At 45.1% G+C, this 24,969-nt stretch overlaps 1 protein-coding gene and 1 long non-coding RNA gene across 3 annotated transcripts in view; one reads left to right on the top strand and one right to left on the bottom strand.

Moving 5' to 3' along the window:
• AKR1D1 (aldo-keto reductase family 1 member D1) overlaps nucleotides 1–1,033 on the bottom strand; it is a 35,146-nt gene extending 34,113 nt beyond the window's left edge. The window contains exon 1 of the mRNA XM_051784724.1: nucleotides 767–1,033. Within this exon, the coding sequence (XP_051640684.1) occupies nucleotides 767–859 (93 nt within the window). The 5' untranslated portion in view covers nucleotides 860–1,033. The remainder of the gene's footprint in view (nucleotides 1–766) is intronic.
• LOC127469886 (uncharacterized) lies at nucleotides 290–21,973 on the top strand. Of its 2 annotated transcripts, XR_007904105.1 has the most exons (8): nucleotides 290–473; nucleotides 2,545–2,695; nucleotides 6,559–6,702; nucleotides 6,898–7,073; nucleotides 7,971–8,146; nucleotides 18,359–18,506; nucleotides 19,424–19,612; nucleotides 20,462–21,973. It is a non-coding gene; the product is annotated as an uncharacterized LOC127469886 (long non-coding RNA). The 2 variants fall into 2 exon arrangements; XR_007904104.1 differs by having other exon boundaries at nucleotides 19,424–21,973.
• The last annotated feature ends 2,996 nt before the right edge of the window (nucleotides 21,974–24,969 follow it).

Below are 24,969 nucleotides of genomic sequence, written 5' to 3'. Positions count from 1 at the left end.
ATCAGGCAGTTTAGGAGAGCTTTATAAGGCAGTGGCTAGCGAATTGCGTTTGCGCTCCCAGGTGCGCAGAGGCAAGAAGCATCAGGTGTGCTTCCATAGCCTCCACACAGCCGACCAGCTACGGTTAGACGGGATGCCTGCCCAGGACACGCAAAACCGAAGGATGCAGAGTATTTGAAAGTGGTTTGGCCGCTGGCAGTCAGCTGTGGGAGCCGCAGGAATCAGAATGCAGGAATTTGGGTCTTTGTTTCAGGAACATTCCTTGGAAAGTGTCGAGGCCAGCTGCAAGACAGTCCGAAATCCCTCATCTTATCTACGGTCGGCGCAGGGAGCTACCCGGGGGACCCGGCGGTACCGTCTCTCCCGGCTCCGGGAGACCGGGGGCTCCCGGCCGGCTTGCCGGGGAGCCAGCGCTCGCTGGGTGTCACATCCCTTCCCAACCCAGGAGTTGCTCTGCACCGCCCCGACCCCAGGTACCCCAGGACCGATGCGGGGCGGTGGGCGGCAGGGGCAGCTGCATAACACCGCAGGCTGGGCGGGATTTTTTTATTTCTTCCGATCTTTTCCTCATCTGCGCGCCGCGCACTGCCCGCTCTGCTCACGGGAGAGCTGGGGCTTTAACTTTGCACGGGGAAAGGAGCAAAAAGAGAAGCAGCCGGGACGGGAGGAAAGGAGGAAGGTAGCCCCGGTTCGGGGGTCCGCAGCGAGGGCGGCCGCCACCTGCCCCCGCCAGCGGCGCGGGGCGTCCCGGCGCCCCTGGACTTACTTTCTGGGGGTCGGCGTAGGTGCCCAGCCCCAAAAGCGGGATGCTGTTCCCGTCGCTCAGCGGGATGCGGTGGCTCTCGGCTGTAAGGTTCATCGTGCCTGCAGGTAGGGCCGCCCCGGACCTGGGGCTGACTCCGCAGGGGGCGGGAGCCGCCGCTTCACAGCCAACCGCGGCCCCTGCGCTCCGGCACCCACCGACGGCTGGACGGAGCGGACAGGCGGCAGCTCTGCAGGGGCCGAGGTACGGACTGCCCGCTCCTGCCGCCGGGGAGCGCCTTTTTGGGGGTCTGAGCCACGTGTGCCCGCGGCTGCCCTCCACCGCACCCCGCCGCGCACCGCCCCGCGCCCCGCCCCGCCCCGGCCACCGCGGCCCCGCGCACCGCCCCGCGCCGGGACGGCCCCAGCGCGACCCCCGAGGTCAGGCACGGGCTGAGTGCGGGATAAAGGCTGCTCCATGTGAACCTCAAGGCGAGCCGGTGGGTGATCTGCACCCTGAGGGGCTTGGGGTGGTGCTGCTACCCATTGCCAGGGACCCCCCCCCCGGCCCGCCGTGCCCGGAGGTACCGGCAGCAGGGCACCGACTTCGCACGGTTTGGGGTGTTCGGTCTTGGAACTTTTCCCACAGAGGTGTAAAACCTGGGACAGTTTCCACCTCTCTTTTCCAGTGGCTGAAACCCACTGCTGTAGAGGCAAGGAGAGAATGAAGGAAATTCCAGATTGCTGAGTAGTTCCTCTGCCTCAATGTGAGTCTCAGATTATGGTGAATGGGCTCAAGTTCCTCACTATCAGGTTCTGCTCCACTGTAGAAAAAATGTATATATTTCCAAATGCTGATAGCCCAGAAAGGGGTAATGTCCTTTATGAAATTCAATACATGGCTTTTACTCTTCTCTGATCCTCATAAAACACTCAGGGCCATCCATGCTTTTACACCACTTTGCAAGATGTACCCTGTCCTAACCCACCTGCTTTGTGTCCTGTATCTATTCTGAGTTCTCCCCATTTGATTTTGAAGTGTATGGTCTTCTATGTCTTCCCAGATCAATCTGAAATTAAACCCTCAGAGAGCACTATTTCTTAGCCACAATGATGTGGCTTAGCCTGGCAGATTATTTTATCTCTTCTAATACCCCACTTGGCTTTCTGTGCATGGTAATAGTTCAGCGGGTTATGCAATTCCAAGAGGGGTTGATGGATCCATCGTGATAAGTTATCTTTGCGAGGTTCTTGAAATCAACAGGTGTACTCTAGTTTGCATTTAGGGAAAGGGTTAGTGGCTGCTAGGGCTGGGAACCTAACTTGCAGAATACCCTACCAAGAGACCCTTTTAGTGTTACTGGTTAGATAGGGTATCCAGTGAAGATGGAAAAATTGCCACTTTCACAGGTAGGAACGTGTCAAGAAGCTCAGGACTAAGTGCAAGCCAACTTGATCCCAGCCCAAAAATTTCTAGCTAACTAGGATGCCCTGCAGGACAAAGGGTGTTGTAAAATGCTCCTTGGAAGGTGGATTGAGTGTGACCGAGGCTTTCCTGGCAGCCTGTGCTTTCCCTGAACAACACAATGCAAAGAGCTATCTGTAAGGTGACTAGGTTCCATCTCAAGGAGGGGAAGCTGGGGCAAACAACTGTGGGCACACTCATCCTGCTAGACCCTGTCTGCATGTTACTGCAAGCTCTGGGTACCTGCAGGTCTGACGTGGAGGAAGGAAACCCAATTACCACCTCCATGCCTCATTGTTCCCATGTAACTGATTGCTGTTTTCTTGCTACAGGAGAAGCTCCTGTCTCCTCTCCCCATGCCAACCACGCTTAAACATACTCTGTGTTTGTTGGAGGACAAGTTGATTCTAGCTGTATGTCTGAGCTACAGCCCTCATCCTTGTGTGTTTCCAACAGAGGAGCAAAAGCATGGAGAGAGATGAAAATGGGGTGAGTAGAGAATTGTCTGATGTGGCAGAGGGCACTCAGAGACCTCCTTATTTTCAGTCCACCCCAGAACCCATTTTTCCATAATTCCTCTCAATCCAGTACCTTGTGGAGAGTTTTTAAGGCACAGTTTGCTCATTTGCTTTGGGATCAGAACACATCCAGTTTGCTCACATGCTCTGGGAAGAGAGTGATGTGTGTGCCCTAAGCTGTGCGTGATCCTGAGCTAAGCAAAGAACGACTGCCTCGGTGGTGCCTGTTCTGGGCAAACAAGTGAGCCTCTCTGGCAGGAGTACAATAGTCTGATACATGATAGCCTTCAACAGCAACTGTGAAAAAAGGATTGATGGACCTGCCATAATTCAGAGAACAGGGAGCTTGAACAGGAAAAGGACTTGTGTTTCTAGGAACAGGCAGGCAAAGCAGACTCTCACCCACGAGGCAAGACAAGCACCCTTCTCTGCTACAGCACCCGTCAGGGTGTGGATAACAAACAACCTTGAGGTAACAGGCAAAAGTCATCTTACTTGTAGCTTCACTGCTAGACCCGTCCTTATAAAATTCAGCCAATGTGTTTGTCAGAGAAATTGCAGAGGCAGAGGGTTTTACAAGTTGTTTCCCCCTCTCCTGCACCTTAACTGACAGCAAATAGTGTGAAGACTTTTTATATATGAGACTTTTTAAGTCCCATAGCACCTCTGGCTCCCTACCCTGCTGTTCTAATGCATTTTCAGGTTTTATATTAAATCCCAGAAAACAGATAGGAAAATGCATTTTTTCCCATTTACATCTGAGTTACTAACTCAAAAGAGCTTTATTTCACAGAAGCTAGAAATACTAGCAGGTTTTGAGCTGACAGTGAGTATCCTTTAAAGAACAAAGGAAGCCAAATAATGCAGCCCAGAGCCTATCACATACACTTCTTGTTAGTAACAATTTCTGTTAGCTGTTCAGGGGAGTGTATGCAGCTCTCAGTTTCAGAGCTTAAATGACTTAGCCAGACTTTTTACGAGGACATGGTATCTAGCAATTCCAACTGCAAAACAATGCAAGTTTCTTGAGGCAAAGCATTGGCTGCTGGTTGTGTCGGTCAGTAACTATTCAGGAGCTTTTATAAAATGCAGATGTGATTTCAGTTCTTTCTCTAGGAAATAAAAACAATGAAGTCTCAGCCTGATCTTATTAGCAAGTAGTGAGTGTTGCCATCCTATCAACCCAAGTTTGCCTTCTCTAGCAAAGCTCATAAAGCACACAAGAACACCTTCAAAAGCAACTAAGGGAGGTTTGTGATTCCTGTATTGATGGTGTAGAGTTTTATAGTTACATTAGTCCTCTCAGACAAGTAAAGAGAAGCAGCATCTTATGCTTACATGTGTTTTGTTCCCTGTCCCCTGTATCCAGACACAAATAATATAGATTGAAAATATAGAACGTTAGATCTAAGTTTTTGGAGGAAAAGTGGGTCAGACATCTGAAGATTTTTACTTTAAAAACTTGCAGAAATCCCAGGTAAAGAAAGTACTTAACGGCCTCCTTACCTGAACAAACCTTGTCAGCGATCTTTTCAGGTAAAGAGGTGACCCTTTTACTCATTTTATCTCAAATTGCTGAGTATCCTGGGAACATGGGAAAATGTGCGAGGCCTTTAAATATAGACTCCCTACTTCTTGGAAGAAGGAGCCATGGACTGAGAAGGACTGGCCTTGCCATCTTCTAGGTTTCATATTTTCTTGGACATTTGTAGATTGTCTTTTTTTTTCCGAACTTTTGGTTTGGATAAGGGAATATGTTAAAAATAGTATTCTGAATTTTCTCAATCTGGGTGTGTTTACACATTGTAGATTAGATTAGAGAGATTCTAGAGGTGGCTGACCTGTAGCACCTAAAAATTTGCTTTTTTAAAAAGGAAAATTGGAAGTACTTTTATAATACATGTATTTATTAGATTAAAAGTGCATGTTGCTACAGTTTCTGTTTTTTATATGCATTGTGCTCCACTCTGTGCAATTATCTGCTAGAATGCATACTCTGCATGTGTTTTTAGTTAAAATTTCTTAAAACACGGTCTTAAAGTCTGCATATTTTCAGCCTAGTCCTTTAATAACTCACATAAAATAGCATGTGTCTGTCCTGCACGTGGAATATCTACTTGCATATTTTCAACTATTTCACTTAGAGATTTTGGTAGCATGTGTTAAGACTAATACTTCTTTTGCATTTTTGCCATTAAATATGATAAACTAATGCATCAAGGAAAAGCTCTAGCTTCACTTTCAAGCTCTAAGAAATAAGGTCTATGTAGTGTTTAGAAGGTGGCTATACATGAAGTGAAGTTGCTTTTTTTCTTCTTGCTACGTTTTCCAGTGTGGTAACAAATTATGTAAGCTGAACTGGACAACACTTCTACTAGTTGTTTTAGCATCTTTTTGTTTTATATTCACATCATCACATGTGTCATAGTATAGTTCTTAAGGACACCCAATGAGATGAGGGTTACATCTCACCTTAATCTTGCATTGTCTGCACGATTCCTTCTTTCAGTGACCAAGGAATTTTTCATATGGAAGCATCCATGATCTTTTTGATCATGCTTGTTGCACGAGGGTGATCACCGTCATGATAACAGCCTTGGCTTTGTGGGAAGTGTGATATAATAGGCATTCTTAGCAGTTTCTGTGCAAAGACCTTTTTTCCCTAGCTCCCATGGTGCATGTGAGATACTTGGCAAACAATGAAACGCTTAAATAATGTGTTCTTGTTTTATTTTGATTATTTTTATGTCTGCTAAGGACTTGTTCTTGGTAAGTTCTTCTTTGAAAGACCAAAGTTTGCTTTCATACTCTCAAGACTTACAGCTTAGCAGTGATTGGAGTATAATATATTTATACTTTTAGTGAAACTCTTCACTGCAAGTCCCATAAAGCAGTACCTGACCTCCAAAGACCTCGTCTGGCCCAACTTTTCCAGAACTGGTACAACACTTCTGCTGGATCCCTAAGGAGAGTATGAGGACAGGGAGAAAATTGTGCCTAATGTCTGTGTCTGTAGAGAGATTTCAGAAAATACTTGATGACTGGATCACTTATCCCTTCTGCTTCCTATAAATGCTCTGTGGCTCCAGCTGTGATAAAAGGGAAATTCCTATGTATCCTTGACACTGTTCCATTCTTCTAGTAACACTGAAAAAGTGAAGCCACTGCAGGCCTTTGATCACTCCTGGGGTACAAGAGGAATGTTGCAGCTGCTCCAGATTATTGTGCCACTGCTCCAGTGGCTGTGGAAATGTGCTCGCACTGCATCAAGGCACAGGGGCTTCCCCACACGCCAGCCTGGCAGTGACCATCCTGGTCTGTTCTTCTTCCCATGACACCTTGGAACAGGTGCAGAGCCCCAGGCTGTGGCATCAGCTGGAATGAACATGGCGACAGCCCTGGTGCTGAGTGCTGTGGGGTGCCATGGCGGGTGGCTGTGCAAATAGTAAGAGTCTGCTCAGCACTTTAATCCCCCTCTTGTTTGGACGGTGGTAGCTGAATGCATTTGTGGAGGATGCTGTACCAGAAGCAGCAGCCACATGGGAGAGCTCCCACATCTGATGGGAGTAGAGGAAGCAAAACTTCACAAGAGTCAAAAGTAGCCAGACTATATATACACCACCACACATTTCCTATGGCCCAGCAGAAGGGCAGCCAGCACCAGCAGTACAGCCCGTAAAATGTATCCTTTTTCCTGTTGGGGTCCTCTTTTGTGACTGGATGTGGCACTTAGTGCCATGGTCTAATAACTGCAGTGGTAGTGGATCAAGGGTTGGACTTGATGATCTCAGAGGTCTTTTCCAACCCAACTGATTCTATAATTCTATGATTCAGGAGCTGAGTTGATCCATTACCTTCCAAGGAGTGTTACTTACGGCCTGAAAAGCCCCATGGAGAACCAGAAGCTCCTTTGGAGGATCAGGAACTGTGGGGAGAGCAAAAGAGAGACTCGATTTGAAAAAGTAATCCTTCAGAAAGGTAATCCTCTGGAAAGGTAATCCTCTATTTCTTTATGGGTGTCATTTACATAGGCACTGTCTCACGAGCCTGCTGTCCTTTGGGCACTGTCCTCATGCTCCAATTTGGTGTTAGCAGGGCTTACAACAAACCGAGCCAGAAGTCAGCTTTTTTCCCCATCATGATCTGTTTACTGATGTTATCTCTTTCTTCTAGCTATAGTATCTCAGTTTCTGCTCCAGACTGTCTTTGCTGTGGCACATGCCCGACCTGGGAGCTGGTGAGCACTGCCTCTCAGATCTTGGGGCAAAGGTCAGTAGCTGCATAGTGGCCTCTGGATTCTTCAGATACTGACCCTCATCATGTGGGGAGGCATTAACCTTTGGCCCTGAGTAAGTGTCATCATATCTCACCTCAGTTAGTCTGCCCTGCTGTTTGATTCTGTTCAATATAAAGCCCTTTCCTTTGGCATCCTGCAAATCTAAGACCTGTCTTGAAGTTTTCCAGCATGCTATCCCCTGATGCTGGTGGGAAATACCCTGTGTGTTGCACCCAAGGCTAAGTAAGTAGTGGCAAAAGGGGCAGCCTGAGAAGAGGTGATCATACATTCACAGCCTCTTTTACTTCCAGAGAGAGCAGTGGTGGTGGCTCCCTCTGTGTAACATTTCTTCCTCACCCAGAAGAGGGATAGACACCATTGGAGGTTACTGTCTGTATCATGCAACTAAGGCGTTTTGAGAATTTGAGGTTTGGGGTTTTTAACTCATGATTCAGGGGGAGGGACTCACCGAGAGTCCTTTAATTCAAATCAAGCTCTTGGGACAGATCTTAGTGCCTTCCAAAAATGCGAGATTTCCCTTGTCTCCTTTTAATGCAGAGCTTGGTTGGGGTTCACCTCAGTACATGACTCCTATTCCAGCCAACTCCTGTGTTTACCTTGTGTGTAACTTCACACGGCTCCCTTGGGTCCATCTCAGGGCTGTACAGGAGTTCTTAGTTCAGCTCTGATGAATGATCATTTTACTTCCTTGCACTGGATAAACAGCTGTTTTCCATGTTACCTTCTTTAGGAGCCTCACTGGCATGTTGTTTCTTTCCTTGCCTCCAGCAACAAGCAGACATATCTGACTAATTGCAACAGGGCTGCACCGGCACCTTCTTGCAGTCGGGACTGCACAAAAGTCGCACAACATTTTTCCTCAGTGCACCACATGGCAAATAGCCACAAGAAAACATAGCAGGGAGCAAGCACTTGAAGTTTCTTTTTCTTGTCTTTTACTCTTCAAAAGGGTGAAAGCAACACAGGCTTGGAGATGAGGGTCCCATAGTGGCCTGTCCCCGTTGGTGACTGCACTTCCAGCTTCGAGTCTCTACTGGGGAAGCTCTTCCTTTGAAGTACATCTCACTTGGACAGGAGCCAACGTCACGAGGAGGAAACTAATAGCTTGTAAAGAGAACCCCACAGGTAAAATCTAACAGCCTGCTGGTTTCTTTGCTTGCAGGTATTTCCTGTGGATGCTTTAAAAACAGATGGTATTTTGGGTTTTGCTGGTGCTGCCTGCTAGTGGGCAGTGCTCTGTGTCAGAATGAACAGGGATTTAGAAGATTAGACTTTAAAGCATCCCATTGATGCTCTTTACCCTACCTGTGCACTTTTCAAGGTGTTCCAGAATACTTTAAAAGGACAGATAAACTCATCCTTGTCCTGGAGCTGTCATGCCAGAAGGGGACCATCACGGCAGCCCAGGAGGAGGGCAGTGCTGGTGGGAGCAGAATGGTGCTGCCAGAGGAGGTGAAGCCCCACCTGAGTGCTTGTGCTTTATGAGCAGAAATTTTATCAGGGCTGGTGGGATTTACAGCTGTGTTCAACACTTCATTCCACATTTAGTACCAAGGTGCTGCATGCAGACCACAAAGATGGTTTTTTACTTTCAGTACACTCTCAATTTGCAATGGCCATTCCTTTTGTCTGCTTTGCAGCCCAGGTAAAAAAAAAAAAAAAAAAATCATCTTCTGCTTTTCTTTTCCCACATTGCCACTGAATTTTTGGTGTTCACATGTACATTGGCGAATTGAGAAATCTTCTGATGTATTGTGAAACCCACTTATCATATTCTGCCAAGCTCTACGAGCCTATTGCTTGTCTTCCCCACCACCTTGCCTGCTGGAACTTCACTGGCATCCTTATTCAAACTTATGCCCAAATAGCTACCTTTTATAAAAGTCTTGACCTTCTACCCTACCATTTTTCCATGCCTTGTGTCATCTTGTGCAATGAGGCAGCATGATGTTAAACCTGCTCTCTCCGGGGCATTGTGTGGCATCTCTGCAAATCAAATAGTAGTGATACAATTTGGGATTAGGAAACAGAAATAAACGAACTATTCCTTGTTTGCATAAGACTGGAAAAACAGCTGGGGCAGAGCTGGGGCTAGAACCCAGAATAAGTCATGGGGCTGCCTGTCATAACAAGAAAGGGGAGCTTGCAGCAACTTCTTTTTTTGAGATGATTTGTTAAATCTCCTGTAATTGCTTTAGTAAACACTATAGACTGGAAACAAAACAAAAGGTTCTTTTCCAGCTTTCATAGGTTACTTGGTATCTCCCATAGCCATGTGGGATTAATGGTCGCTGTAGGGTAGGATTGTATCATAAAATTTTATTAAATGTTTTAAAGCCAATTTGAGCTTTCTAAAATTTTGCAAAGTAAATTTTTTCCATTGTTGGCACAGTGCCTTTGAAGTGCTAGATCCTGAAATTTTTAATCATTTAAAAAAATAAATAGCTATATATTCTCTGCAGACCTGACACTGTGACAGTGATTCCACTAGTTATGCACAGTACTGTTGTTGTAGGCAGACAACAAGTAAAATTCTCCAAAGTGGAAATTCACTTTTTTTATCTTCCTTCATTTACAGAAGTATTTTATATCTTACCTGTAGGCTCATTAAATGACAGTTTTGACAGGAAGGCTTGGGTTCTCCTACCAATTCAGTATGTCTTTCAGATAAGCCTTCCTTAAAACTTTTGAGTCTCCAAACTGAGAAATGGGAAAATCCATTTGTGAGTATAATAATGATTATTAGAAATTCCATGTGTCTGAATTTTTGACTTTCCTGAAAAACCAAGCTTCCATTTCAGGTATATAGTTCCACTTACTGTAGGCACAGATATAAAATGTCTTTCTAATCCGTGGAGAGCATGCAGCCTATATTTCAAGGAACAAGCAGGCCTATGACAGGAAAAGGATCTGCAGGGCTCAGTGTCTAGGGTAGAAAAGAAAGGGCTGGATGTAGACACAGTCAGTTTGTTTTCATAGGTAATGATGTATTTGCAGTGGTGTGAGAATGCTCATCTCTTGATGCAGCCCAGGACATGGTTGGCTTTCTGGGCCACAAGCCCACATTGTCGGGTCGTGTCCAGTCTTTCATCCTCCACTGCCCTGAAGTCCTTGACAGGGCTGGTCTCGATCCCTTGATCCCCCAGCCTTTATTGATACCAGAGGTAATTCCTTTTGAAGTTGTTACTATGATTAGAACTGCAGGATCCTTGATCTTTACATATGAGGCTGTCAGGGCACCTCTTGGGCTGCTGTAGCATCCTCTGATGGACAAAAACACCTCCTCGGTACCTGTAGTCCCTTGAGTGTGGTCCACCTCTGTCGTGAAAGGGCAGCAGAGGCTGGGGCAGCAACATCTTGCTCCTCCTGCCCAATCCATTTACAGGGTTCTCTTGGTGCACATCCTCAGCTCTGCACGTTGCAGAGGGCAGACACGTCCCTGCAATGTGCCTGGTGATTTCTTGCACACTCGCAGGGCTGATGTGTACTTCGGGGAGTCCATCGAGGCTGGAGGTGAGTGAGCCTTGGCACTCAGTCACTGCCTGGTCTCACAGCTCATTGTTCACCCGCAGCTGGGACCAACAGACTTTTTTTGTCTCTGTTTTGTATAAATCCTCGTCGCTGTAGCACTTCATCTGATATGACTAACACGCATGGTTTTTCTCTGCTCTCTCCCCTGAGGAAGGTGGGGGGAGAGTAGTGTAGGCAGTGCAGTATTTCTGCTTCAGTCTGGTTATTTCAGAAACAAACTTAAAAACATATGTTCTTTTCAGTTTGTTTATGTGACAGAGACAAGGTCGAAGAGATATGCCTGGAAAGTGGAGCTGAAACCTCCCTAAGAGCTGGACTAGGTTGAGGGATCCTGTTACATGGAGTTTATTGCAGGCTGGTATTTAAGTTCACTATAGCCTGCCCTGTCGTTGTACTTTTAAAGGTCCCTTTCTTTTAGAAATATCTTCATTTTGTCTCCTCCTGTTTTTATATTTTCCATTTGTTTTTTTTCTTTCAGGACAATTTAATTTTTTGAAATACTCCCTGTTTTGCAGAAATCATCATGTATAATATAGAAACACATTTGTACAAATATTGATAGCCCAAATTTTCTCCCTATCTAGATCTTCATTGTGTTGCATGTTGTGTCCTTGCTCCAAAATTCCTATCTAAATTTCCACTACCGGTGAGGCAGTCTGTACCCTTGAAATATATGCATGTTAATAAGGCAACAATTGGGGTTGGCAGGAAATGGTGATGGAAGATTTCCTCATGAAAAAGTGAGGATTAGCACGTCTGGTTTTCATTCTTCATCAAAGCAAAAGGAGAGTTTTATAAATGATGTTGTGAAGAAACCTGAGGAGGGGAGATTTCAGGAGATGAAACCCTGCCTGCTGGGCAGGGAGGTAAAGGGGCAACTGGCTTCAAGCCACAGCTCAGTTAGACCTGGATGTAGACCTGAAGCCCCTGCCTCTTCGAGCTTGCTGGGTGGGGCTGTTCCCCTCTTGATCAACGTTTAAAGATGTAGAAAGTGAGAAGTGAAAAAACAAATGGCAATTAACTTAATCATGAGAGGAGAGCACCTGAGTGTGATGCAGGAGACAGAAGTTCAAGCCTTTGCTGAAATCTCTCACAACAAGGAATTAAATTTTCTCCTTCATGTTCTCCTCCAGCACCATAATCCCTGTGGTTGCTGAAGTTCATCCTGCTTCTCACTGGCCAGGTTTTCCCTGGGGCTGGGAACTTGCAGCCATTCAAGCACTTCTTCTGGGAACAAGTTGCCATAAAGTGCTTCCCAACACTTCCAGGACTGCAAAAGGGATTTGATGAAGACAGCTGTCATTTGGTTATACCTGTATGCAACATCTTCTGGTCTTTTGCACAAATATAGTTAGAAGCTTGAATTAAAAGGTGGAAAAAGGTAAATTGGGAATTTTGGAGGGATTTTGGTAAAGTCTTGCACTTTGTCGCTGTGGCGATGCTATGGAAATGTGATTTGTGGGGCCAAGGGGAGTCTAAGTTGGATATCTTTGTGAAAAAAACTCATGGTTTTGAGCACTCCTTTTTAATCTTGCACCTTGGAGATATGGTTAATTTTAAAGGGAACAGGATCAGTGTATAAACCATAAGCCCCCATTAACTGGAAATGGAAAAACACCTACTGAACCAGTTTTGAAATGTCTGGATGCAAGTAAAAGGGATCAGAGGTCTGTTTGTTGCTCAGAGAATGTATTTGACACAGTGGACTAATAAATTTTCTCGGATTTTCTTTAAAAAGTTAGTTAAATGAAAGGTCAGTCCCGTTTGTAAACAAAGCTGTCTGAATTTATTGTAAAGTAAAAGCATCAGGGGCTTTTGCAGTGCTTTCCACTGTGGCTACATGCCAGTACAGTTGCTATTTAGAAAGCTTAGTGTGTATGATTCTTTTTTATTAGAAAATAAATGGAAAAGACGCGCCAATCAGTAGCTTCGAAAGGTCCTTACTGCAATATCAGTGTTAGAGCTGTGCAACAGCCTCCTAACGAAATGGGAAAGCAGAAAAATTGTTTTCAGGCACTTTGGTAGAAAACTGAAGCTCTGGATAGCTTAGTGGACGGTTTATGAACCTTCTGGGGAGTGTCTGCTATGTTTACCCAACCTATACTGATTTTTTGCTGCTTTTTTGAAACCAGCTGAAAAACAGTAGTTTGAGGAGTCAAACCAAACAGAAAACAGGAGAAAGGGACACTCTGAGGATGGGAAATCTTGTACAGACACCTGCAAAAATCAAGCAGCTTTTTGTTATGTTGCACTGGCAGGAATCCTGTGCCGAGCAAGGGTAGTGGTTGCCTCATGAACTTTTGGGTGATGACATCCCACTCACTCTCCACCTACCTTGTGGCTGATGTTGGCAGTGCTGCCTAGTTCTGTTCACATTATCTGTCCAAACTAGAGATCTATCAGGCACGTGAGCCCCCTGCAACACAGTGGGAAAGAGCAGCTCTGCGTAGGGACCCAGGCTGTGCGAGCTGGGCAGCTGCAGCAGCGGGACTGCCTCTCCAGCTATCCCTAATTGTTTTACCACAGCAGTGCCAAGTTTAGAGTAGACTGCATTCTGCTTTTTGGACAGGACCTGTAGCAGTAGTCTCATCATTTAAGGCTAGTGTGGATATCTCTGTGTCTGGAGTGCTTCGTATCCCATGCCTGTGCCTCCTTTGCTTTTTATATAATGTGGCTTGTACATGGTGTCGTTTTACTAGAACAACGCTTCTTAGGCACTGCTGTAACCAGAGATACCCTGACCTTACTGTCACATGCTGCCTATTTCTTGTGCCAAAACAAAAAGGTGAGAAAATAGATATAAAGGGATACAGCAATTGCCATGTATGTATTTGCCTGTAAATAATCTAGTGGCAATGTTTCTGTTTGGGATTTCTGCTTCATTTCTGCTTGGCAACTGGCTTTGGAGAGGCTCAGGGGGTTTTATTTGCTTTTTCGAGGGAGAGAGAATAAAGATAAGGGGAGGCTGACTGAGGCTGTCGTGAGACCAGTGAAGCTGCAGCACATAGGCTGGGAGCATGGCTCATCCTTCACGTGTGCTTAGGGAGGCAGCCAGGTTCCCAGACAGGATGGACAACTAGTTGGGAAGGAAAGGATAGCACAAAAATATTCTATGGTCACATGGCCAGGTTTTATTTGGGCTGGCCTTCACCCCCTGTCCCCATCACCTTTCCTGGGCAAGGCTCTCTCTTGAGGCTTGTGTAAAAAAAACAAAACTACACCCTTTTAATTAAAGCCGTGTATTTAAGCAGGTTTCCAGTAAACTACTGCAAGTGCCTGGACTCTTATTTCAGCATGAAGGTGTGTTTTGTGGGGGTTTTTGTTGTTGCTGTGTGGGTTTGGGGTTTTGTTTGTTTATTGTTCGTTTGATTTTGTGGCTTTTTTTAAATAATTGACTTTTGAGTTATTTTAGCTTAGGAAAAACAATTAAGAGCAGACGGCAATTAATACACTGTCTTCACACCTCCTCAAAAAAAAAAGGGTCACCTGAGATTGAATGAAAATCACTGGAACATTAGCTTGTATGGGAGAGTGTCCCACCAGATGGAAAGGCCTCATCACAGCCCAAAGACTCTTCTGGAATACCTGGCTGAAGGAACACAGCTTTTGTAATGGCCACCTCTTGGCTCTAAGAGAGCTTATTTCTCTGAGCAGCAGAGCCCTTTTCTGCACCACTCTGCCTTTGAACCAAAGAGCATGAGACCTAAATGATGCTGTGTGACTTCCCGAGTTTTGTGATATGCACGGATGGTTTGGCCAGCATTGCTCATGCCAAGCGCTCAGATAGGCGGAGGGGCTTTGCATGCGGCGTGTCCCCTCCGAATTGTCCCACAGCGGCCCGTCCCAGCGGACCACCTCGATGGCTGAATGAACAGCAGCTGTTCATTAACACGGAACAGAGATCCGGCGCTGGCCATAGGAAGTAAAAGCCCTAGAGCACACTGCAGTAGCCTTGTTCTCCCTTTACAAAGCTGCTCTCTGTTAAACTGTGGTATCGACCCTCACTGGCGTACAAACGCCCTTCGTTAGGGTTTGCACGCTGTGTTATATGAGTCCGCAGTTAAAAAGCAAATGAACAAAACCTGCTTGTGGTAATTTACTGTAATGGCACTGGAAGTCAGTTTAATCAGGGAAAAAAATGTTTGGGGCAATTATGCTTAACTGTAGTGCTGGAAAGAGAGGGATGCTTGGGCGCTGAGGTGGTGACTTCATCGGTGACTGGGGAGGAGATGGATTATTTGCAAAATCTCAGCCTGACATGGCTCTCCCAGAACAGCCTGCTCCTAAGACACAGATCCTTATATGTTTAATAAGGTGTTAAGAGCAGAACTCGAAATGTTCATTCGCATTCCTCTGTTCTGGATCATTTCAGTGACCACCTGGTGCCCCTTTCTTCTTTTTCTTTTCTTTAAAGACGCTTTTGCATCCTGTGTATTACTTTCTGTTTACCCTTTGGGCCCCAGCTTGGCAAAGTGCCTTGGAATGTGTTTGGTGTCCTGTCCTTTCCTAACTCAGCAAAACACTGAAGACAGTGCATAAGGATAAGCTGTCGTGTTTCCGCTCCCACCTCACTGGGAGAGCCTCATTCTACCAGCTGCTAGAGTAGCCTTTGCTTGGAAGGTGGGAGAAGGATGTTAAAGTTTGTACAAACAGTACTTTTATTCCCAGGGAGATTTTTAACATTTATGTTGGTGGCTTGGTCAGATTTGCGTACTCGAATAGTGATAGCAGCCTGGTATCAAAGTGGCAGGAAGGAGTTCTGTTCAAATAGAAAAATAATTTGCTTTCATAGGTCCAAGAAAGTTTGCTCTCAGACATCAGGAGCTGAAAGACTTTCCAGCTGAGGTGCCATTTTCCCTGTGTTAGTGCTACAATTGTGAAGGTAGCTGTGATTTGCAAATTCAGTTAATTTGCTTAGCTGGAAGCAAAGCAATAACTCTACCCTTTCTGAAATGATCAGAGTGAAAGTCTGTATTTTAACCTTAAGAAGAGGTAGCAGGTTTGGGGAGTGTCATTAGAAAGTGGAACTCATGAAATAACACTGAACAGTGAATTGCCTATCTTTTTAGTGTTTCTGTGTGCGTGGATGTGATTGAGAGAGGGAGAGAAAGGATGAATCTGACACAAACTGTATTAAGTTTAGGAGTGAATGCAGAGGAGGCCGTAGTTTCAGACTGATTTAGGAGTGCATTTGAGTCTGTTGAAGGAATCTGGTGTAAATGACTGTGGGCTGCTGCCATGCTGGGGGCCCCTTTGGCCATCAAATCTCCATCACCTCCAAGGGACACAGGCAAAGGCACCTGAGCCTCCTTCCACCAGCAGCACCGCACATCCCACCCAGCTTCTGCCAGGAGAGGTATTCTGGTGAGGGGACAGAGCTGGGGTGATCCCCATGTCCTGAGTGGGCCCTGCTGTGCTGGTACGATACTGCTCTGTAAATTATCTAAAAAGATAAACCAACTGAACTGTTTTAAGCTTAGTTTGTTTAAGCCTTTTAGAGTGGCGTGAGCACACTGAATCTTTCAGTTGTCCTTCTATGGATATCTTTTGCTTTGTCATGGTGATGACGTGCTTATTTGATCTATTTAGCCCCAAGGTATTTTGGCTAACACTATGTTGCCCTCTGCTCCGGGAGGCCTCTTTGATTCAGGTGCCACCACAGCTTCTGCCACCACAGCTTCTCTAGGAAGCAAGCCAGGATTTTTCTGGTAATCAGAGTGCATTGCATTTGTTCGCTGTTGTTCCTCTTCCCTTATCTCTGTTTGTATTACGTTACCATTCAGGGCGTTCCCGCACTTGTCCCGTGCTTGTATGGTGCCCAGAAGATGGCACCTCTGTGAGCTTGTGATCTCTGTGGGGGACAAAAAGTACCAGAGAGAGTAGCTAGAGATTGCTATAAAGATCTCAGTGTCGTATTTTTCTGCCCTAAATGAAATTCCTGCTGTAGGTCTTCCTGCATGCTGAAGTGAGGAATCTGTGTGAAAGTGTCTTCACTCCATGCGTGTTTATTGTCAAAGTCCTTCAGGTTTTGTTTGACTATTTTGATGTGTCCAGTTTCTTATCTGATGCTTTCTGGTTACCTTTCAAATTCACGGGCAAAGTCCAAAGAAAGATTGGCATATACTTACGGAGGGTGGAGTTGGCAAAGAAATGGTTTAGCTCTGCCTCCTTTTTGATTGGAAAGTTGTCCCTGTAAAATAACCCCAGCTGGTGTCTGAAAGATAAAGAGTTTCTGCATCTTCTGTAACTGCTACTGTCACAGTACCCAGAGGAGCATATCTCATTTTAAACTAGAGGAAAAGACTGTTCCCACTGTGTTACTGTGGTACCAGAGAGGTGATGGGGCTGGGGACATGTTCAAAAGGAGAATCAACTTCAGACAAATGTCTCTTGGGGTTGCTTTCGTGACCTGTCCTCAAGGATGTCCAGTGTTCAAGATCCCACACCATCCCCAAGTGCTCCGCTCCACTATTTCATTATCCCTACTGCTGGAAAAGAGGCCTTTACACCTCACCCGAACCTCCCTTCCTGTGATTTAAAGACTTACTTCTTGCCCTAACACCCCAAAAACTCCAATGCATATACATTATGATGCTCTGCCTGCTTTAACATATGTTTGAATTTCTGAGAGAACAGAGAAGAAAGCCAAATCACATCTCAGAAAGTGACTTAGGGGCCTTTCTGGCTGAGCAGGGTCTTGACTGGAAGACAGAAAACTCCACTCTTACCATTCCAGTACAGATTTAAATCACCTACATGTGTCCTGACTGATAGTATTCAGCGAGTGGCAAGGCTTGGATACTGTGAAGGGAATATGAGAAGGAATATAAGAAGGTGTGTTACAAAGAGATTGTGTTTTCTTCGTATGCATTTGCGATCTGCCATCCTCAGGAGCAGGAGCAGCAGTGATTCTGGAACCTCATTCTGTTTAGAGTGACAATTACAGGTGTGTACCAGAGTCAACAGTGAAATACCTGAGCGCAGTAAGACAGCAGGAGATCTTGTGGTGATTATTAGTGGAATATTTGTAACTATGTCCAAGCAATTTACTTGATGAGTTATTCACAATACTCCCTGTTGGCAGAGAGATTATTGAATTTATATTAATGAGGAGCGAAAATTATTAGGGAAAAGGTTAGTGGTTGTGGCTTTAATTGGGGAGCAGAAAGAAAATCCTCCCTTGGGTCATTTACTCTATTCTCTTGACACTCTGATAGAGCGGAACTTAACTCTCAACTGATCCTTCTATCCCAGCTTGAAATGCCTGAAGTGATGATGATCTCATTCTTTTGAGCTATGACATAAGGTGTGAGTGTCAGTCTCGGCAGGTGACCACATCTCTCAGGGAAGTTTCCTTGAGAACTTTTTCAAACAGCTAAACAACCCACTTCAAGTGGCTGTGCAACAGATGATTTTTCCATGTTTCACCAAAGCTTCAGGAAAAGCAGTGTTTTTTAACAGTGTTCCACAGCTGTTGTTTTGATTTTGGAAAATCCATTAACAACAACGACAACAACAAAAATCATTCTAGTGAGCTGAATAAAGCTGAACTGGCAAATCGCAGATACCCAGAAGGAACAGTGTCTTGTTTATAAGGAAAGAGTGTGGTTACTGTGGTCGGACAGCTGGGCTACAGGCCAGGTCATGCCTCCTAAACATATTTTATCTAACCTCATGTCACAGGCAGGATGTGGGGAATGTAAGATCTTCTCTTCTGAAAGGTAAGGACCATTCACAGAGAGTGTAGACTGGCTCCCTTGACAGCTGCTTTGCCTTACACCCACTGAACCTCTACTTCTTCATTAGGGTATCAGAGGAAATTTCTAGACCTGCTGGGATCAGAATTGGTGCAGATCCACCTCAGCGGCTTTCCCCAGGCAGTCAGAAAGGCAAAGACAGGCTGCAACCAGGCCTGAATGGACCCGTTCTTCTCAGCCAACCGCTAACACTTAAGGTATGTTTCTGCTTGGCAAGCACGGGGTGTGACAGTAGTACATAAATCATGGGTGCAGCTAACATGGTCTAAAAACTGTGAGGTGGTAGGTAGAGTCCCTGGAGAGTCCTTGCTCCTTTCCTGGCCGCTGGTGTTGCACAGGGTGGCTGGAAGAAGCCATCAAGGCTACGGAAGGACCTCGGCTTGGTTGGCTAGAGCTAAGGGGACGTCTAGTGGTGACATTTTAAAATCCAGATTTCCCTTTAACTAGAGGCATCTAGTTTTTCCACTGTTGCTGCAGCTTCCTTTAAAGCGATGGGCAGAGGCAGCAGTGAGATTAAAGGTGTCTTGTGTCAAATTTCCCTTGTGAAAGAAACCAGCAAATTGAATTACTGGATACAGGCAAAGCTCAGCTCTTAGACTCTGTGCTGCAAACCCGGGGATGGTGGTGGGACTTCCAAATGCAGAATGGGTATAACTGGTGTAGAACTGATGCTGTCTTCCTGAAATAAGCTGATGGGTTTTATATTACCTCTGTCTCTGCAAGTGGAGACCCCAGTCCATAATAAAAAATAATTTAAACTTTGTAATTTGATTTTTTAATGTGAATTTACAGAATATGTAGGACATTCATGACTTACACAATGCAGTGAGACCCTGCTGTATGACACAGACTTTCAAAAGTCAGTTGCTGATTTCTCAATACAGTACACTGATTTTCACAGTCATATTTCATGTCTCCTTGGACAACAACTGGGGACTTAGCGTGGGGTAAAACTAAAAGAGACAACACTGTATCCCCTTTATCCATATGCTTATATACTGCTGTGACTAAGGAGAATGTATGTAAATATAGATATCCATGCAAGGCAATGCAGTAAATAAATACTGAACGCAGATTAAAAGAGGTTCACTAATATCATCCTGTTTTCTTTTAGGATTTATGAAAAATTTCCTTGGCATTATGTGCTTGGTGGTAAGCTTGCTCTGAGGGAATGTGCTCGCAGAAGGACAACTCTTTGGCAAAGTTATCTTTGAGGCTGTGCCAATAACAGCTAGAGGAACTCAGGTGCAGCTCCAAAAAGGCTGCTCCCCCACTATGAGGACCATTGCAACAGGCAGACATGGTAATGTAGTGCTAAACTGCCTTCTCTTTCTCCCTAGTCTGAGAAATGCAAAGTTTTCTCAATGCAAAGGAACTAATTACTTATTTTTCAGGCTATTGAACCAAATGCAATGTATACATGCCCCCCGATGTGCTCTGGCATTGCTGCTGCTGCAATCACAGCAGAAAAGGATTTTGCTGCTGCTGTTGTCATATTTTTCTTGTGGCACGTTTTTAGACAAAGCTGTGTCTTGTTTTTGGATTTTTTTTAATGCACTGGGAAACTTCTGCTCTCGCTCCTTGGCCAGTTTACTTTTCCAAATCCCAGAATTAATTTCTTTGAATGTTTCTTTGTTATTTCTCAGCAAGTCTTCTTTTTTTTTTCCTTTCTCTTTCTCATATCACGAGGTCTTTTTCCCCTCCTCAAACCAGTGACCAACAGAAAGACCTTGAGTAACAATCTCTCATCCTTAACCATCTAATTTTTTTAGCCCAGAATTTTCTCCACCATTCTATCTTTTTTGTGTTCAAAGCCAGTTATTACCTTGATTACAGAGCATCCCATCATGATGAAATAGCTCTGGTACTGAGCAGGAGCACAGGCAAAGCTCAGATACCTACCCTTTCTTCAGACAAGCTTTCATGCTCCTGTGCTTAGAGATTGATAAAATTCCCCATGTTATGTACTGAAGTACTCATGTACTGGTTTCCTTTTCCATGGATCCACAATGAAATGTGGTGGGTTTGTTCTGTTTTGTTTTCTTTTTTAAAGTTCCCGCCCAGATGTTTCCAATTTATTACCTTTTCTTTAAATTTAACTTGTTTCTATTTAATTCTTACATATTCTTCCCTACTTAACATTTTTGCCAAGACTTTTACTACTAAGGGCTAAGAGGAGAAGGGCTGTGTGTGGAGGCAGTATTTTTTTCCCAGTGAGATTCTCTCTGCCCCTGCTACACAAGTGTAAGTAGTTTTAACTGTCTTATTTTATTTCATTTTTTTGAGTGAGGAGCAGGTAAGGTAGTTGTAAAAAAACAGGATCTGAGTTTTCCTTTTGCTGTGCTCTGACTTTTCCAAGCCTTGTGAAGTACTGAAGGGGTCTGGGATGGGAAAAATCAACAAATGCCTCTTCCTTTGTAACAGCATGTTCTGCAAGGGCTGCCTTTCCGTTGTGATATCCCCTCTTTCAGCCTTGCTTTGCTCATCTACACTAACTACCACTACTTTGGGCTGCGCTGCAAATAGCAAACCACTGAAGGAGAGGAGGGGCCCTCTTATTTGGAAAAAAATCTTCCCTTTTCTAGATATTCTTGGAGTGAGTTTGGAATTATCTTGTTGCTTTTGTGAAGGATTTTGTCATTTGCTACTTTGTGACGTGGCAAATCAATTTGAATTTCCCAGCTCTTCTGCAGCACATCACTCTGTGTTCCACCTGTCCTGCCAGACAGATTAGATTTGCACTTGTAGAGTCTAAGCAAGCATGGTATTTGTACCAATGATGGAAATATTTTTTCCTTCCTCATGACATGAATGGGCAGAGTGTGTATGAAAAGTGGGTGTGCTCAGGTACAGGCAATGTGTGTGTATCAGGGCTGTGTTTACAAGTGATGCTCAGAAGACCAGCCCCTGGGCTTGCGCTCTGCTGCTGCTGCATCCCTGGCTGGTGCTGCCCGTCCTCTCTCCCGTGGAACAACAGTGCCAACTGCTGGCTACCGAGCCTCGCCTGCCAGAACCGGCTGTGCCTGCGGGTGGAACTGGTCCTCTTAAGCTTAGTTTTAGGGTCACCGCTACCTAAAACAAAGCATCCCTTTGCTGATGGTTTGGGTACTTCGCGGAAATATCTCGGTTTGGTGGTCCTTGTTTCCATTCCAAAATAATATTCTACTGAGCTCAGGTGAGCCTGGGCCGGTTACCTTTCCTTGTGACATTTCTCACATTCATTTCAAAACTAATTTTTAATGATGTTTTAAAACTCTGTGTCTCTCCTCCTCTCCCAGGACTGGCTGCTCAGAGTGAGGAGAAGGTTTCTGCTCTGAGCAGTGGAAGGGCCATGAGAGGTGTTGTATGCTCCCTGGAAGATTTTAATCATGGAGTTGTGGTAGCAATTTGCCATCTACAGGTTTGAGATACACATAGGTGTTATAGCCACAATGAACTCTGGGGAAAATGAGATGGTGGTTTATGTATTTCTGCACAGTGGTTTTGTTCAGGGAAAAAAGGGAAAGAAAATGGGGAGGATAAGAAAAAGAAGACAATATGCAGGTGTAAACGTAAGCGTCATTTTGTTTGAATTTCAGTGAAATGCTTTAATAGAAAAAATAGTTTGTTTGAATTGTTGTGTTTTGTTTTGTTTTGTTTTGTTTTTCGCTAAGAAGAATATCAAATGGGGCTCACATTATTTTTTTGCTCTATAAGGCTCTGCGTTCCCTGTCTCCTTTCCTTTTTGGCCTGTGGTCTTATTCTGGGAGGGTTACAGTGTTTGCAGGAGGTGGCAGTAGAGAGGACACATGTATGTGAAGTAGGAAACGGGAAGGGAAAAAAGTATTAAAAAAAGAAATTTAGAGAGCTTTGCAGAGAAAGGGGAAAGATGGTGAATGGGTAAAGCAATAAACCTGGGAGAGATGATCGGGGGAAGTTTGCAGAGAAAAAAAAGGGTAGGGATAGGAAAAGACAGGCAGCCAAACAAACTGAAAGTGAGTTTAATGAGTCAGTGTTTCTGTGTTTCTGGCACCTCTCGAAGGGCCATTTTTTACTTGCTCCCAGCCACAAATGTTCTTCATAATTTTTGGAACAGAACATAAGAGGAAAACTAATAAATCAGCTATTCTTAAACATATGTGACAAGTCCAGGCTGAGATGCAGGTGAACCACAGCCATGTGAGGTCTCTTAAAACCAAGTTGGAGAACTTTGGCCACCACCACCAGTTTAGCACTGCTTCCAGCCCTCTGTTACTCTTTCACTCATGTGGTGTTGTGTTCCTCCTCCAGCTCCAATGTCTTCATAAGGAAATCTAAACGAGGCAGAAAGGAGAAAAAAATAAAACCAAAACCCTCAAAAAAACAGCAGTATTTTGATGCTACCGTGAAAGACAGGAACATCAAAACTCCTCCTGTGGAACTGAAACCTCAGGTTTTGGGGAGTGTGTTTTCAGGTGAAGCTTATAAATCCTACGAAAAAAGTAGCCCTCAGGCAGTCTGTCATTGTAGCCCCAACTGGGAGCCCCAACTGGGCGCTGTTGGGGATGGGAGGGCCACCACACTCCACTCAGCAGCAGAGAAATTGTGTGCAAGCGCAGTTCTGCTTGTGTAGCGGGTTCCATGCCAGTCAGGTGTTATGCTAAATGTCAGGAGTGGGAAATTGGAGCAATTAGGGGACAATCTCAGTCAGTTTTTCAAGCCATGCAACAAAATATTTCTTGTGAAAGAAATTGACATTCTGTGAAACTCATTTCTTAAGTATCATAAATCACAGATTTTGGGTTAGAAAGGACCTTAAAGATCACCTAATTCCAACCCCCCTGCCATGGGTGGAGACACCTTCCAGTAGACCAGGTTGCTCAGAGCCCCATCCAACATAAACACCTCCAGGAATGGGGCATCCACCACTTCCCTGGGCAATCTGTTCCAGTGCCTCACCACCCTCACGTTAAAGAATTTCTTCCTTATACCTAATCTAAAGCCACCCTCTTTCAGTATGTACTGCTCTGTTTCTAATGACAGTGTGTTGAATTTTTATTAGTGATGTGAATAATTAAGCCGGATGTCATGCCATTATTTGTTATTTCTTTTAATTAAACAAAATGAAAATTTTGCCAGGACACGTGGTTGTAATTTTCAAGAGTCTTGTTCTAATCACACACTGATTTATTTTACTTTCACACAGACAGGCATTCCTCCTACACTGTATGTTTCTCCGAATAAAGGGAGCAGGCTACATGCTTTCCTATCCATGGCAGGCCTTTGTCACTGAGATAGCCAACCTCTTACTGAAAATATATTTATATGTATAATATATTATTATATTATTAAGGAAACTTAATGGTGGAGCAGAACTGAGCATACTCAACGGAGAGAAAGTGCACATAAAGGTAGGATGAGAGGCTGGGGAAGGCAGAGAGCTGTTACTCCCTGTACCAGCCATAGGTTTTTCCTGCGGTGGGGTGGGATGCCATGGGGACAGGTGAGGTGGCTGTGTTTGCTGTCCCTGCAGCCTGAGCAGCGGCAGTGGTGCTGGGAGCTGCAATGCCGCTAGATGTCCCTTGTCACCCGAGTGAGGTAGGCGGCTCATCCCCACCCCTGAGCTTGAGGCATACAAGATATAGTGTTATAAAGAAGCCTGTGTTTTAAGTATTAAATATGGAGAAAAGTTGTGTCTGTATTAAAAAAAATGTCTTGTATCAGCCTGTGAGGTAATGTTGTAGGTAGCAAGGAAAAGGGTACTTCTTCAACCACTTTATATTTAATTTTTGTTGGAACATACTCCACCATAGGGAAGATTTCATTTTGAAGGCGTATTTACGCCAGGGCAATTCAATATTTCCTGGTGGAAAAGAAATCATGCTAGGAAATGCTGGTTTGGTGAGCCTCACACCATGATTTCAGCTAACTTTTCCCTGCTGACACAGGCCTGTCTGGTGCAAGATGGGATCCTGGCATCCTGCACCAGTTGAGCTGGTGGAGGGGTTTGGGGGGAAAAGGACCTACAGGCTTTCCTTGCACCTGCTTAATGATTTTGCCATTTTAGGCATGTTCATGTTGAAAAAGGCCAGGAAAAAAGGTCATTTCTTTGAAGAACTCAGCCCCTCCACCTCACTGGTGCAGCTGTAGCCCCAAAGGCTCAGTGTGCCCCTACAGAGCGGGGAAAAGGCTGGTGGAAGAGGGAACAGCTGCTGAGGGAGGTGGACTGGTGTAGGCATATGGCATGGAGCAGGCAGAGCTAAGGGCAAGAGGCTGCAAGCTCTTGGAGGCAGTGTCTAAAGGGGGCACAAGGAAACCTCCCAAACCTGCTTCCACCTGGCCTTCCAAAACCTTTCCTTATGTTTCGCAGCCCTTGTGTCACTCAGTGTACACAGATCCATGTGGAGCCCATGCTGCTCAGCCACATGGCTTGTGTTTGCCTTGTGGCTTGATCCTCTCTCCAACCAGCTGTGCTGGTGCTGCCATGCCAGTGGTGCTCTTACCCCTCCAGACCAGTGTGGCAGCTGAGTTTGAAGGGCAGCCTCCAACAGCAGGAGTGTGCCAGCCTCTCAGCAGTCCTGTAAGAGTTAATGCCTCCCTGTGTCCATGTTTTCACCACAGTGGAAGCTGTGTTTCCATATGTCCCTAGCTTCCATAGCTGGCGCCTTGGCGTGGGCATCTGTGCCACTCCACATGCCTGTG

This window comes from Manacus candei, unplaced genomic scaffold (assembly GCF_025592945.1).
Source record: "Manacus candei isolate 608988 ecotype Guabito, Panama unplaced genomic scaffold, ASM2559294v1 h1tg000018l, whole genome shotgun sequence".
Classification (NCBI taxonomy): domain Eukaryota; kingdom Metazoa; phylum Chordata; class Aves; order Passeriformes; family Pipridae; genus Manacus; species Manacus candei.
The sequence above is the reverse complement of the archived record's forward strand: the minus strand, read 5'-3'. Positions and strand labels throughout refer to the sequence as shown.